This window comes from Tenrec ecaudatus, chromosome 12 (genome assembly GCF_050624435.1).
Source record: "Tenrec ecaudatus isolate mTenEca1 chromosome 12, mTenEca1.hap1, whole genome shotgun sequence".
Classification (NCBI taxonomy): domain Eukaryota; kingdom Metazoa; phylum Chordata; class Mammalia; order Afrosoricida; family Tenrecidae; genus Tenrec; species Tenrec ecaudatus.
In genome coordinates this window covers 13326731-13340020 of record NC_134541.1, presented here as the reverse complement: position 1 = coordinate 13340020, position 13290 = coordinate 13326731, and the positions used below count along the sequence as shown (strand labels likewise).

The following is a 13290-nucleotide window of genomic DNA, read 5'->3' as shown; positions in this document are numbered from 1 at the left end:
AAGTGAAGAGACTGGAGAACATCTTCGGAGACCAGAATCCAGTAACCTGCACAGGTGTCAACCTCCACAACCAATGGGCCACCCAGCCGTAACATGGGCAAAGGACTACCACAGACTTGTGGACCAAGGAGGCCATCCAAATGGCCACCAAACTCCATGTCATTCACCACCAGATAGATCAAAACCTCCACCGGAGCCAGGCACACCCAGTGGCTCTCCCCAACCGCTAAGCAATCTCAAAGCTCATGATCTCAACGACCCCTGACTCCGAACCCAGTCCAGTGGAGTCTAACGCATGGTGTTCCCAGGGCACCTTCACAGGACAGAGTAGGACGGCTCACACAGGGTTTCCAAGCCGGTCAAGCTTTATGCCACCACGCGTCTGCCTGTTTGCCGTGCGGCAGGGGCGTGTGTGCAGATGTGGTGCTGAAAGCTACCCCCTTGAACTTCAAATACTCGCAGGGTCAGAGGGAATAGACTGTCCAGTGCAGAGGAACGGACCACTGAAAACCCTGTGGGTGGCACGGTCTATTTTCGGTTGCTTCACGTGGAAATGGGGCGCTGCCTGAGGAAGACCAAAGAAGAATATCGATGAAGCACCGTGGCTGCAGAAGGACCCAACAAACCGGTCTTGGAAGAAGTCCAGCCCGGACACTCCCCAGAGCCAAGAACAGGAGACATCGCCTCATGTCCTTTGGACGTGTTGTCAGGAGAGGTGACCACGCCCTGGAGGGGGATATCCTGCTAGGTCAAGTGGAGGGGCAGTGATCGAGAGGAAGGGCCCCCATGACAGGGACGGACACTGGGGCAGCAGCAGTGGGCCCGGACATAAGAACAGTGGTGAAACTGGCGCACGAGCGGGCAGTGTCCGGTTCTGTTATGCACGGGTCACTCCGAGTGGGAACCCGATGGCGCCTCACCACAGCTGGACGGGAGCAGATGGCCACATCGTCGGTGGGCTCAGAGGAATGATCGCTTGATTAGCAGCTGGGCCTGTACCCATCACGTAGCCAGGTCTCTTCGCTCCCCTGCCCAGGACCCTACACACCCATCTGCTTTGACTCCTGCCTGGACCTGTACACCCACCTCTGTGTCTGCCTGATTGTTTCGAATCCCCATCTCCCTCCACGTTCAACATACCAACGGCCTGAGCCCAGGGTGTCCAGTGGGGTCGGCACTGGCCATCCTATCAGTGAAGGCTCAAGTGGGTCCTCCATCCCTCAGGCTGTCCACACACAGGTCCTCCCCGACAGCTGCCCCCGAGCTATCTACTCACCTCACACACACTCCTACTGCCTGAACTTAACCATCTCCCCAGACAAGCCATGCCCGGGTTCCCCTAGCCACCTCAGCTCCGGCAGCTCCCCGTGAGCCCTACTTCCTGGTCCCTATCTCCTTCAGGGCACAGGCCCAGCTGTGATGTTGTAGTCAAGCCCCACATGGGCAGGGAAGCTTTAAAGGGTCTCTGACCCCATCTGGTTTGGCCTATAGCTCTCTCCCCAGCACCTGGACACCATGCTCCCTCGCCTGACACCTACTGCCTAGGTGCCTGCACCAACATCACCAGCACCTCTGTAAATAAGCCCAGAGTGGGCCAGGCCGGGCTGGCACAGCAGCTCTGAGATCCCACCTCAGCGTCCATCATCACCACTGGCCGGACCACAGCTGGGGGCCTGTTATTCCCCTTGAGAGCATCCTTGGGCGCACCCAGCCCAGGGGGAGCCACGTTGCTAGAGAGACCTGAGGAGGTGGCTGCTGCTGGCAGAGAGAAGGCAGGGCCTCAAGGAAGCCATCCAAGACACGAGTGAAGCGACCACCAAGGTTTGGTTCTTGAATATGTATTTTTTTACTGAAAAAAATCATTCATAAATTAACATACAAAAATGTACAAACACATGAGTAAATAATGTCATGACACAGGACTATTTTCTTGTGAAAAGTGTTCTTTAAAACATCTTGAGATTTCAGTGCAAAAAACGTACCCCCGGCACCTCCTTGGGACATAAGGGCAAGGCTGAAGAACAGAATCAAAGTCGAATCAGATCACACAGAGCAGCCAAGGGGACCCTCGAGCCACACCCAACGCCGTGGAGACTGCGAGGGGGCTGTCAGGAGCACCCCAGAATTTTACAAACAATGCTCTACCCTGGGACCCCCTGAAAACAACTGGGGAGAAAGGAGTGGTGCTCTCCGGAGAAGCTCAGAGGCGAGCCCCTCCCCCTGGAGCTGACAGAGAATGCTTGGCCCCAAGAGCGGGGGCCCCCCACCCACCCAGAATCAAATGATTTGCCTCCTGAACGGCAAGAGAATAACCTTCTGTTTGTTAAAACAAATGGCAAACAAGAAAACAGTGAGAAAGGGGGCCCGGCAGGCTTGCAGCCCTTCCTTCAGCATGCCCTCTGTGAAGCCATCAGAGGCAGGAGTGAGAGAGGGATCCCCCACCCGTCGCCTGGGAGAATTTCAGCTGCCCAAAATAGGCTACTTTATTGTTTTTTTTTTAATGATAGAGAATTCACGCTACAAACAGCTCCTGCACCCAGCTGGCTGTTTGGTTACCTTTTCAACACAATATTCACCTCTCTGGGCCCACAGCTGCCAGTGCCGACGGGGAGAGTCCACAGGCATGAAACCCCCTTGGACGTCACCGCCGGAGATGGAAGCCACGCCGCTGCCGTGAGGGCGGCTAAGAAGGGAACCCGCTGTCCCTCAGCCACCCTTCTCGTTCCCACTGGGCGAGAGCACCTGGCCAGCAGTCTGTTACCAGGACCTCCCAGACACCCACCCGGCACCCTGACCTCTCGAGAGTGGGGGAGAGGCGTCCGCCCGGGCCGAGCTCCTGGAGCCCCTCGGCAGTCGGTCCTCTGTCACGTTCCCCATCCTTGGGTGAGGGCGAGGAGACGTCTTTATTGCTACGATGTGCACCACGAACAAAGGACAGTCTAGTCTGGCCAACCTCTGTGGTCACGTTGGCGCACGAGACTGCTCCCCAGCACGCGCTGCGTGCGACGAGGCGCTTGAGCCGCGCCACTCCCGACCAGCATCCTCAAGGGCACCCTGCTCTCTCATAGCAGCTGGTGGGAGTGTTCTTTATCCAGCAGTGTCGTCCCACAAGGCCGCACCCGCTGTCCCGCCACGGAAGCAAAGCGCACAGACAAAGTGAGGCCTGGCCAGTCACTCCCACGGTGTATGTGGGGGATCATCTGTCCACAGGACCAACACGTGCAATGGAAAAGCCCCACCCCACACATATGTACACATCTACACCCCACGCACACACCCTTCCCATGTAAACCATGAAAATTCAGGAAATCGAAGGCAAACAAGGCAATTAAAGTGGGGGAGCTCTCTTCAGAAAACACTGCTAGTCATGATCTATAAATAGGACTTACGGAAGGGGGGCGCCAACAAAACTGGCGTTTCTCAGAATTCCATAGAACCCGACGACGCCTATGGATCTGGCTCAGAGAAAAACAAGGAGGTACAAACTCAAAAGTCATTGAGAGTGTGAATTCAAAATGTGAGGGGGGCGTAGAGGTGGAGGGCTCTCTGTGGAGTCTAGACCTTCACTGGCCTGAAGCCCTTGTTAAGGTGGTCTCATTCGGCCCCCACCTCCACCCCTACTGCACGAGCCTCCCGCAGGGCACACTGTCCCCCGGCTCGTCACAGGCTCAGAGGGTCTGGGTGGAGGGTGGGGCCAGCTGGCAGTTAGGCATGGATGCCAGAAGTCACAGCTAAGTTCCTTACGGGGTAAGCCCCACACCTCCCCCTCTCTGGGGCTGGGTAAGCAGAGGAGCTGGACTTGGGGGAGTAGGGAGAACAGGGTGGATCCGAGGGCAGGGAGCCCCCTCCCGCTTAATGGGAGACCGGGGAAGAGCATCATGGCTGAGTAGGTGTGAAGGGCTGGACTTTTTGGAAGAAGTGGGGAGAGGAAGGGACAAAGCAGCTACCAGCAACAAACTGGCCGGCGGTCCTCTGGGCAGTGTTCCCCCCGCACTCCATGCACCCCCATCCCCTCCTCAAGGGAATACCATTTAGGAGCAGCAGTTCCTGACAGGAGGCCCTGCCATCTGCCGACCAAATCAGGACCCAGTATACAAGCCCTCAGTGGGAACTGGAGCCAGCTACAAAATTAAATCTTCAGAAGGCATTTTACATGGCTTATTTACAATTCTACTTCTTCAAGAAGTGATCGTTATGGAGATGTCTATTGATCTGCCCCGCCCCCCGCCCCCACCCCTGGTCCCCTCTCGAAGCAGGGGATTGGTTGGTTTTGTCTGTTGTGAATGGAACACAGAGAACAAACACCCGCGGGGTAGGAGGATGGTGTGTGGAGCTTCACTTGAGCTGACGGACGACGCAGCTGCCTTGTGGTGCCTTTGCCCCTCTTTGCTGAACGCCAAGGGGGCCCAGGGGCCACCCGTAGGGGTGGGGTCCCCCGGCAGGACCACGGCAGATCCTGTGTACCCGCCCTGGAGGTCGTGGCTGAAGGGGGGACGAGGGGCAAGAGACAGGAGGGAGGTGAGCAGCAGGACAGAGGTCGTCTGGTAGCCACTGAAAGCAGTCCCGATGCGGTGCGTTCTGAGCGCCCACGGCACAGGAGGTCAGGACGGTGCCGGCGCCTCGCGCAGGCTCTCTCCCTGCACCCTGTGATGCTCCGGCGCTGCAGGCGCTGCAGCCTCTCCCTGGTGGCCCAGCATCTCACCAGGCTGCTTTCTTTCTCGGTGGCGATGAGGAAAGCACACTGGAGTTCCTGCCTCGACTCAGTACTCCGGCACCTGCGCCAGCTCCGGCGTCAGGTTGACCGTGATGTTCTTGTACAAGGCGTCGAAGGTGACGTTTGCAAAGTAGTTCAAGTTGTTGAGTCCGTCCACCCCCTGCCGCTCCCGGGACTTCCTCAGCAGAGCGTACCTGCAAGCAGAGAACAGAGCTGCCTGGACGGTGGCCTCCTCAGACTCGCAGGACAGCGCTGGGCAGAGCCCAGAGGACGACATGGCCCAAGGGCCCCCCTTCACAGGGTGTGGGGAGACACGGGGGAGTGCAGCTCCAGGTAAATGCGCCTAGGCATGCTTCCTTCCCCCGCCAACTATGACAGCGGGACTTCACTTAATGGGCAAACCAAGGCCTACGATCCCAGAGCAAGGACATGGTCAAACCAAGCCAGGAGCCACTGAGTCAATCTGAGTCACAGCGACCCTGCAGGGCAGGGTAGAACTGCCCCTGTGGGTTTCAGAGACTAACTCCTTATAGGGCTGGGCGGCCTCACCCTTCTCCCTGGGAGTCACTAGCAAGTTCAAACTGCTGACCTTGTGGTTACCAGCCCAGCCTACCACGCCACCGGGGCGTCTGCTGAGAAGTGGCCCTCAAGACCCTGACAACAGACCTAATGGCCAAGACCCCAGAGCTGACCCATCGTCTAGAGCAAACTGCCCCTGACCCATGGACACAGACAAAAAGGGTCACCCCTACCACCCGCCCAGTCAGGCCAAGCTGGGGTCCCAGGCGGCCCCTGGTTACTAAAGACCATCGTTCTCAACTCAGGTAAGCCGGCACAGGTGTGTACGGGTCTTGTTAGCCGTGTGCTGGTCTAAAAGCAGGAGAAAGAGGCGGCTTCCTGCTCCCGTAAGGAGCCACACTCTCGGACACCCCCAGGGACAGTTCCCCCGGTGCAGGCTCGCCGGGAGTCGGCATGGGCGCGGGGACGGGAAGTGGGTACAAGAAAAGGCCGAGTCTGCTCAGGACTCAAAAGCTGCACACAGGGCGCGTGAAGGTGGTTTGTGAGGCAGAAATGGTCTGTGGGAGGAGTGGGCTCAGTGGCTTCCAAGCGAGGGCAACTATAGCCAACACGGAAGGGCAAGTGGGAGCTGCCCCCCATCCTGCGCGTCAGGCAGGACCAGTCTGTGCCGATTCGCAGGGGGCGGAAGAGCAACTGCTGGTGCAGAAATAGCCGTTTGGATGCCCTCCCTGAAGTGGCGCACACAGGACGGGTGCCAGCTCAGCTGTCCCCGCAGCTGTGCAAGGTCACTCGGAGACGGCGACCTGCGTGGATTTTTATACAGCTCCCTGGAGCCTGCAGGGGAGACCTGGGCACAGCTTCAGGCAGGAGTGGAACGGGCACTTTCCTTGAGAGAGTTTGATTTCTCCCACAAGCCTGCCTCCAAGTTAAATCAGAAAGTGTGGCCCTAGGCTTAAGGGGGTGTGGGGCCACCGCAGGGCTCTACTCTGCCCTCAAGAGTCAGTTCTGACTCCTAAGACCCTTTAGGAAAGGGTCCGAGACTGTAAGCAGGAAGCCTTGTCCTTTCTCCCTCAGAGGGAGCCGGTGGTTTCAAACAGCTGACCTTGCCAACGAGTAATCGCTATGAAATACAAGGTACGGAGGATATTTGAAGAGGGATCAATAGATTGCACTGACCTCCCAAGAAACTGGACTTCTCCTCGATGGTGATGGGGGATGGACTTGTACTTCCCAGTGTCACCCTCGGGCCGGCTCACTGAGTAGCCTGCATTCTGTACTCTGTCCAAAGAGAATGGGTGTTTAGACAGACCTGCCTGTGTCCCCAGGTGACCGTCACACACACTTCTGTTCAGTCAGGCACAGGGAGTGCTCTCTCAGCTCACCTCCATGTAACTGACTCCCAGGGGTGTGAGGTTCTCCTGGACCCCCCCAGCACCCACTGGCCAGGACTTGGCCATTCTCTACTATGCCTGCACCACACCAGGTGTGTGTATGGTGGGGGGGGGCGCGGGGGGAGGCTTACCAAGGCCGTGTCATGTTATTGTAGTCACATAAATACATTAAATTACCCACAGTGAACAAGCAAAAACAAGCTAGGCTACTGAGTCCACGTAAGACAAGTGGACGGCTTTGGAAAGATTCGATAAAGGCGAGCTGATTTGTAAAAATCCACCACGTTTGGCATGGATGAGGTCACCGTGCAAGGTCAAGAAGAGGAGGACGTGCGGCTCAGAGATTATCCGAGGGGTGCTCAGCCCCGTTTCAGGAGCCCCGGACCCTGCTGTAGCAGCAGAGATGCTAGTGTGCACATCAGAGGCCACGACGACCAGCGACAGGCCCGGGGCCCCGCGCGATGGCGGCAGGTGAAGGTGCACACCTGAGCCCGGAACAGAGCAGGCTTCTTACGGGACTCCTTTACTTAAATGCCTGACGACCCGATGAACCTGGCTACTGGGGCTGAGGCAATATCTGGGGGGGGGGGTGTGTGGCTGTCCCAACAAGGCACACAACAGCCCCCCACGGCAAAGAAGCACCGGCCCCAAGGCCCAAGGTGAACAACAGGTCCTGAGCCCCAGTCTTCCACTGCCTAACCGCTGGGTACTTCAAGGGCTCAGAGGAGGCATTTACCTTGTGTGAACTTAAAAAAGAAAAGAAATTCCAAAGACAACTATTAGCCTTTAATGTGAGGCCTGATGATGACAGGTAAGATGATTTTTTTAAAAAATCAGACCATTAAGTCACTGCGCACCATCATTTTGAAAAGATGTGAAATTCATTGAAACAGTAGCCAGTTCCCAGCCTGAGGGTTCAGACTGTAGACAATTAATTTCATTTTTAAACCCACACCCATTAAAAAAAATTGTTTCCTAGAAGAGGGAAAAAACCCCACCCTGTGAAAGGATTTGGTTTCTGAGAAAAGGACAGAGTCAATGGCTAGGATGTTGTGTTCCGCTTTCTCCCGATGGTCAGAGCTGTTTATGCATTTGTTTGTGACGTTCCATGGATAAACATGATGCCAACAAACTCCAAATAGTCAAGTCTCTGGCACGGAAGAAACCAGCCGTCCCAGAACCCAGCGGGAGCCAGAATGGCCTGTTTCGTGCGCCCTGAAGGCCCGGACCTCATGTGGCCGCTGAGCACCTGAAACGCGGGCGGTCAGAAGGAAAGCGTGCTCCGCAAAGAAAAGACCCAGAGGAGGAAACGGACGGGAAGCACCTCATGCATAATTTTCACTCGGACTGCATGTGGAAATGATAGCACGTGCCAATATTGCATAAGCCCTATCGCTGAAACTAAAATACGCTTCACCTATGCGGCTTTTTGTTTTCGTGTGACATCTGTTACCACATGGCAACTACATCTTCCTTCAGTGGCCTGGCTGGTGGATACCGTATTTCTACTGGGCCTCGCTGGTCTGGCAAGGCCTAAGGCCGCCTTCTTCACAGGCACCGGGGTGGGGCGGGGTGGGGTGGGGTGGGGGGTGCGGGTACCTGTTCCAGAGGTCGTCATCCTCTCCACCCCAGCCCCAGAATGCATTGGGGAACCCATTGATCTTCCGGAACTGTTCCACCGTTAAGCCGCTCACGCCGCCAAAGAACTCGGTGTAAGGAAGCCTGGGGGGAAAACACAGCGTCAATCCCCCAGGACTTCTCCCTCCCTCCACAGCAGCCCCCACCCTGCTCCCGAGAACCAAGCCTTCCGTAACACAGGGCTGTCCTGCTACTGCCCGGAACCACCTGAAACCCTTTCCTCTTGCCGAGAGGTATCAATCTCAGCAGCTGACTGGAGTTCGTTTTCCCCAGCCGACTTTTTATAACAGCTTAATTGAGATAGGATTTGACATGCCATTGAATTCGCCCACTTAGCCCGGTTCGTTGGTTTTCATCAGCGTAGGCAGTTAGGCAATCGTTACCACAGCCCATTCTAGAGCCTTCCACCGGTGTGTCCCCTGCCCTTCTGTCCTTGGCGCCCATTGAGCAACGACTTCCTCTGTTCTTGTTCTGCCCCGCCCTGGGCAACAATGAACCCTTTGGTCTGAGATCTGTCTACTCTGGGCACTGCACAGAAACCGGAGCCCCCATGCGAGTGGTCTTTTGCCACTGGCTCCTTCCACGGCACGTCGTGCTTTCAAACTTAATCAGCATTGCATACCAATTACCACCCCCACCCCAACCCCACCCCTGCCACCCCAAGGTAGAGCTAGTTACAGGTCATTTATTTATCCACTCAGGAGTTGATGGACATTTGGACCATATCTAACTCAGATCCTTCTAGATTTCACCCTCTTTAGTCAAGAGAAATGACACTCACAGATACATGTACTTATCCAGCTTGGTTGCAAAGTGCCTTGGCATCTGCCCACAGCCGTAATAGTTACGATCGCTTTCGGGTATGTGGTCCACATCATGGAAAATCAGACAGTCCCAATCCAAGTCCTTCATTGCTTCTTGGAAGCCGACGTTGAAAAGCATGGCCCGATTGAAGGGTTGGGTGCCCGCCTGCAAACAGCGGAGCTTTGGGGTTACAAGCACTCTCTGTGGCCCATCTGCTTGCTGTGGCCTTGCCTGAGGGAGCAAGTACCCGAAAGGCTGGGGAAGACCCCAGGGCTCAGGTGATATCAGGTCCAGCCTGGCCCACTCACTCAGTGACTCAATGGTATGAATCAGGAGGCACGGAGCCCAGAGACCTTGAGTTTTGAAGGGACTGAAAAGGAGGATGGAGGAGTCAGAAGTCTAGCAATGAGCACAAGGGAAGGGTCCGGAACCCCCCTCTTCTGTCTACAGCGACTCCGCTGGAAGGATTACACACTTAATCGAAACCTGAGGCCCAGAGAGAGCAGCTCGTGAAAGTCTCAGGTCGCATGGCTAATTAACAGCAGCCAGGAGCCTCCCGACCCTGAGGCCTTCTCCTCTGTGCTGGCCCTGCCACCCATCCTTATCTCTAGGGGACTTCCTGGGCCTGAAGAAACCAACCAAAGCAGGAAGTGGCAATGCCACCTGACAAGGGGCCTTTGTTCCCAGCAAATCACCTGCACCCTGGACTCCAGTTGGCAAGGGGCTCAGAACGGTGGTTCTTCCTGCCCCAGAGGGAGGGCAGGACTCTTCTGGAGCCTGTCAATGTGCCGGCTCCTCTAGCCCCAGACGGACTGTACTGATGCACTCCGTCTCAGAAGAGAAAGAATGACAAAGAGGACCACTCACTTGCTCAACCACGTAAAACGCAAACCGCAGGCGCTGGCGCTGGAGCATGGGGATCAGGTGCCTGAGCAGCACTGGCAAATGCTCGTGGCGGTTCCGGAACGGGATGAGGATCGCCACCTGACAAAGAAATCACCCAGTTAGGGCCCTGGGCCTTTTCCTGCTGGCAGGACAGTCCTGCAGAATGGGTACCCATTCTTAGGGAGTTCTAGGAGGCTGCCTTGCCCTCACCCTCCTCTGAATAGAGACCCGTGCTGGCAAGGGGGCCTTTGGGAGTACAAGAATCATACCCTCACGTGTCATGCCCTGCACGGAGCAGACCAGCCCTCACAGGAAGAGACAGAGTCGTCGCTGTGTCACAGGTACATGAACCTACTTCATGACACAGAACAGTGTTTCCCAAATTGGGTGGTGCCACTCTGGGCATGGGGTGGGGGTGGGACAGGCAGGGGATCCTGTAAAAGCCGATATGACACTTTATTCTGGATTATGAGCTGTAGTACAAAGCTTTTAAATGCCAGGGGGGTGCTGAGTTGTTTGTTTGTTTTTTCTTTTTCTGAAAAGGGAGCAGTAGACCAAGTCCGGTTGGGAACCAGTGACAGATACAAAGAAGCATCCTGGGACAGTACACTCCCAGAAAGTATCCAACATACAAAGCATTAAGAAGACAGACTAGCATGTGTTGCAAATATTGTGTACCACATGCTAACTATTTTCTCTTACGCTTTTTAAAAATCAATGCTGGTCCTTAGGTTGATTCACACCACTGATGTCTCCTGACTAGAAACCTCCCCCCCCCAAAAAAAAAAACACCCAAGCCCACTGTCAGAGAGTTGATAGCACCTCACTTGGAAACTCATAGTGGGTTTCTAAGGCTGTCGATCTGCACGGAGCAGGCAGCCTCATCTTTCCCCTTTGAAGCAGCTGGTGGCTTCAAACTGATGACTTTGTGGCTATTGGTCTATGGCTCACCTGACAGCATCGCCAGGGCTCCACCTTTTGACTGCTGCCATGACGGGAACCACCAGACTCAATGGTTCTGCTTTTGATCGCAGAAAGGAGCCCAAGACCTGGTGGCCTAGTAGGTCATACACCGTGCTACTTAACCACAAGGTCAGCAGTTTGAAACCACCAGCCACTCTTTGGAGACAGAAGAGGAGTAAAAATACACAGCCTCAGCAACCCACAGGGGCAGTTCTACCCTGTGCTATGGGGTTGCTCTGAGTCAGCATCGACTTGACGGCAATGAGGCTGAGTGACCTAGCAACCAGAGGAGAGAGTAAGGCATGATGTACTGTGAAATGTGCCACAAGAAAGCCAGTGCCCTCCCCAACACCCCCCCGGCTTAGCCTGCCTTCTTCTTAGGCACCCCAGAGGGGCCCCCTGCTCAGTAATGGGGACCATGCACAGTCTAGCACACAGGAGCTACAGGGGAGGCAATGGGCAAGCCCTTCCTCCCAAAGCACTTCTCTCAAATGCACGCCCTCCCATGGAGCAGGCAGAAGGAAGTAAATAATGAAATGCCAGAGTCGCGTGGCGATTCAGATCTGTGGGCTCGGGGTGGGCCAGCCTTCACCCTACCTTCCATCGAGGCATGCAGTCGGAGGGCTCCCAGTGACCTCCGAGCTTGATGGTGGGGTCTTTGGAGAAGAGTTCATGAATGGCGTCCATTCCGATTTCACTCATGTTTATGTCTATTGGGCCCTCTGAGCAGAGAAGAGACAGGATGAAATTGGTGGAGAACAGGCTCTTTGCAGGGTGTTATTCTCTGGGGATGGTCACTGCTTCCTGAGTTGACTTTGGTCTCTAACTGGTAAGGAAGGCCCTTCCTCTGCTGTCCCAACTCAGTGCCTTTGGGCCCTTCCTTCACCACTGTCACCTGTACAAAGCAGCAAGCTCAAGAAATTGGGACTTTTGAATTCTGCTTTGTGGAAAGAAATCAAGACTTGCTGCAAACAGCAGCTGAAAAGGATCCGTCTCTCAGACAGCTCCTCTGCCGGAGCTAGCCCTCCCCAAGGGGAGACACGAACGCAGCTCAGACAGCCCGCGGCCAGCCCAACACGTCATGCCCAAGTTCCGGACACTGGCCACGGCCCAGAGGCAGAACGGCCGAAGAAGCTCCCAAGACTCCTTGGGTGTTCATTTAATGCCACTGTTTGGATTACACATGGATTCAAAAAGGAAAAAGAGAGAAAGGTACATGAAGAAAGTTTAACCACCAGCATGTGAAGAGAAAGGAACCTCCCGACTACCAAGCCAGCCGTCATGAGTATCAGAGGGGCATGTATGCTGGCAGAGCAGGCTGTCTACATTCTTGCCTGACTGAAATACACACACGGCCCTCTACCAGGCCAGTCACTGAGGAGGAGGCACGGGCAGGAAGAGAGGGCTACGTGGCAGGAAAAGGGTATTCCAGAGCACACAGGCAAGCCTCCAGAAAGGCTCCCGGGACTTTGGGGCCACAAATGACTCTCACAGTCATTTGCTTCCGAGGGGGCAGCAAAGCATTTCATTCTAAGAGAATGTACAAATGTAGAGCCTGTAGGGGCGAGCCTCTACCCGGAGTAGAGCTCTGACAAGCAGAGGAAGGAAGGCCACTTGCGGGGCTCTACTCACTCATGGAAGGGAGTCTTTCGGGGCAGGTGCGGTTGGCGAAATAGGTGAAGTCTTCCGGAAGGAAAGTTGTGGTTTGCAGGAAGGTTTCACTGTGATTCAAGTCAAGAGGATAATCTAGGGAGTTAAAGAAAAGGGCAGCTCAGACCAGAGAATCCCTCTCTTCTTAGATTTCATCTTTTGTGGAAGCAGAAGCTTGGATTAGCTACTTACCAGTTTAAAAAAAAAATCTGTCCGTTAAAATAAAAAGTTAATGGGTAACCCCTACTGCCCCTCTGCCCAGCATCTCTAGTCTTGGTGTATCGCAGCCTGCCCACTCTCAGCGTAGAATCATACACATACAATTTCCAAAGGCCCTTCCATTTCTGAGTTTCTAAAGGAATGGTTCTCACCTCTAGACCTAGACTTTTTGTTGAGTATTGACCTCTGTTGGTCTGTAGTGCCATGGCAGGGAGGGTTACTCTGGGGAATCCTGCTGACTCTGCCATGTGTGGAAATGTAAACCAGGGAGGCTACAACCACCCACCACTGGTGTCCAATTGTGTGGCATATAACACACGCCAATCCACCGGCCAGCTGCATCCAACACAAAGCTCAGCTTCCCCCTTCAGCTCAGGTGCCAACTGCCCACTCAGCTCTTCTTCCTCTACCAGCTGAACCTCTGAGTCCATGTGACCCCCTCCACTGCAGCCCCACCCCCCTTACTCCTCTGGGTTCTATAATCGCAGGAAGGACCTTGGAGCTCCC

The 13290-nt window shown here is 55.2% G+C and overlaps 1 protein-coding gene across 1 annotated transcript in view; it reads right to left on the bottom strand.

Moving 5' to 3' along the window:
• Window positions 1-1811: 1811 nt before the first annotated feature.
• B4GALT5 (beta-1,4-galactosyltransferase 5) overlaps window positions 1812-13290 on the bottom strand; it is an 82433-nt gene continuing 70954 nt past the window's right edge. Inside the window, exons 3-9 of the mRNA XM_075528580.1 lie at window positions 12547-12660; window positions 11512-11636; window positions 9934-10050; window positions 9044-9231; window positions 8224-8346; window positions 6410-6511; window positions 1812-4908 (exon numbers count right to left, since the gene is read on the bottom strand). Of these exons, the coding sequence (XP_075384695.1) occupies window positions 4761-4908; window positions 6410-6511; window positions 8224-8346; window positions 9044-9231; window positions 9934-10050; window positions 11512-11636; window positions 12547-12660 (917 nt within the window). The 3' untranslated portion in view covers window positions 1812-4760. The remainder of the gene's footprint in view (window positions 4909-6409; window positions 6512-8223; window positions 8347-9043; window positions 9232-9933; window positions 10051-11511; window positions 11637-12546; window positions 12661-13290) is intronic.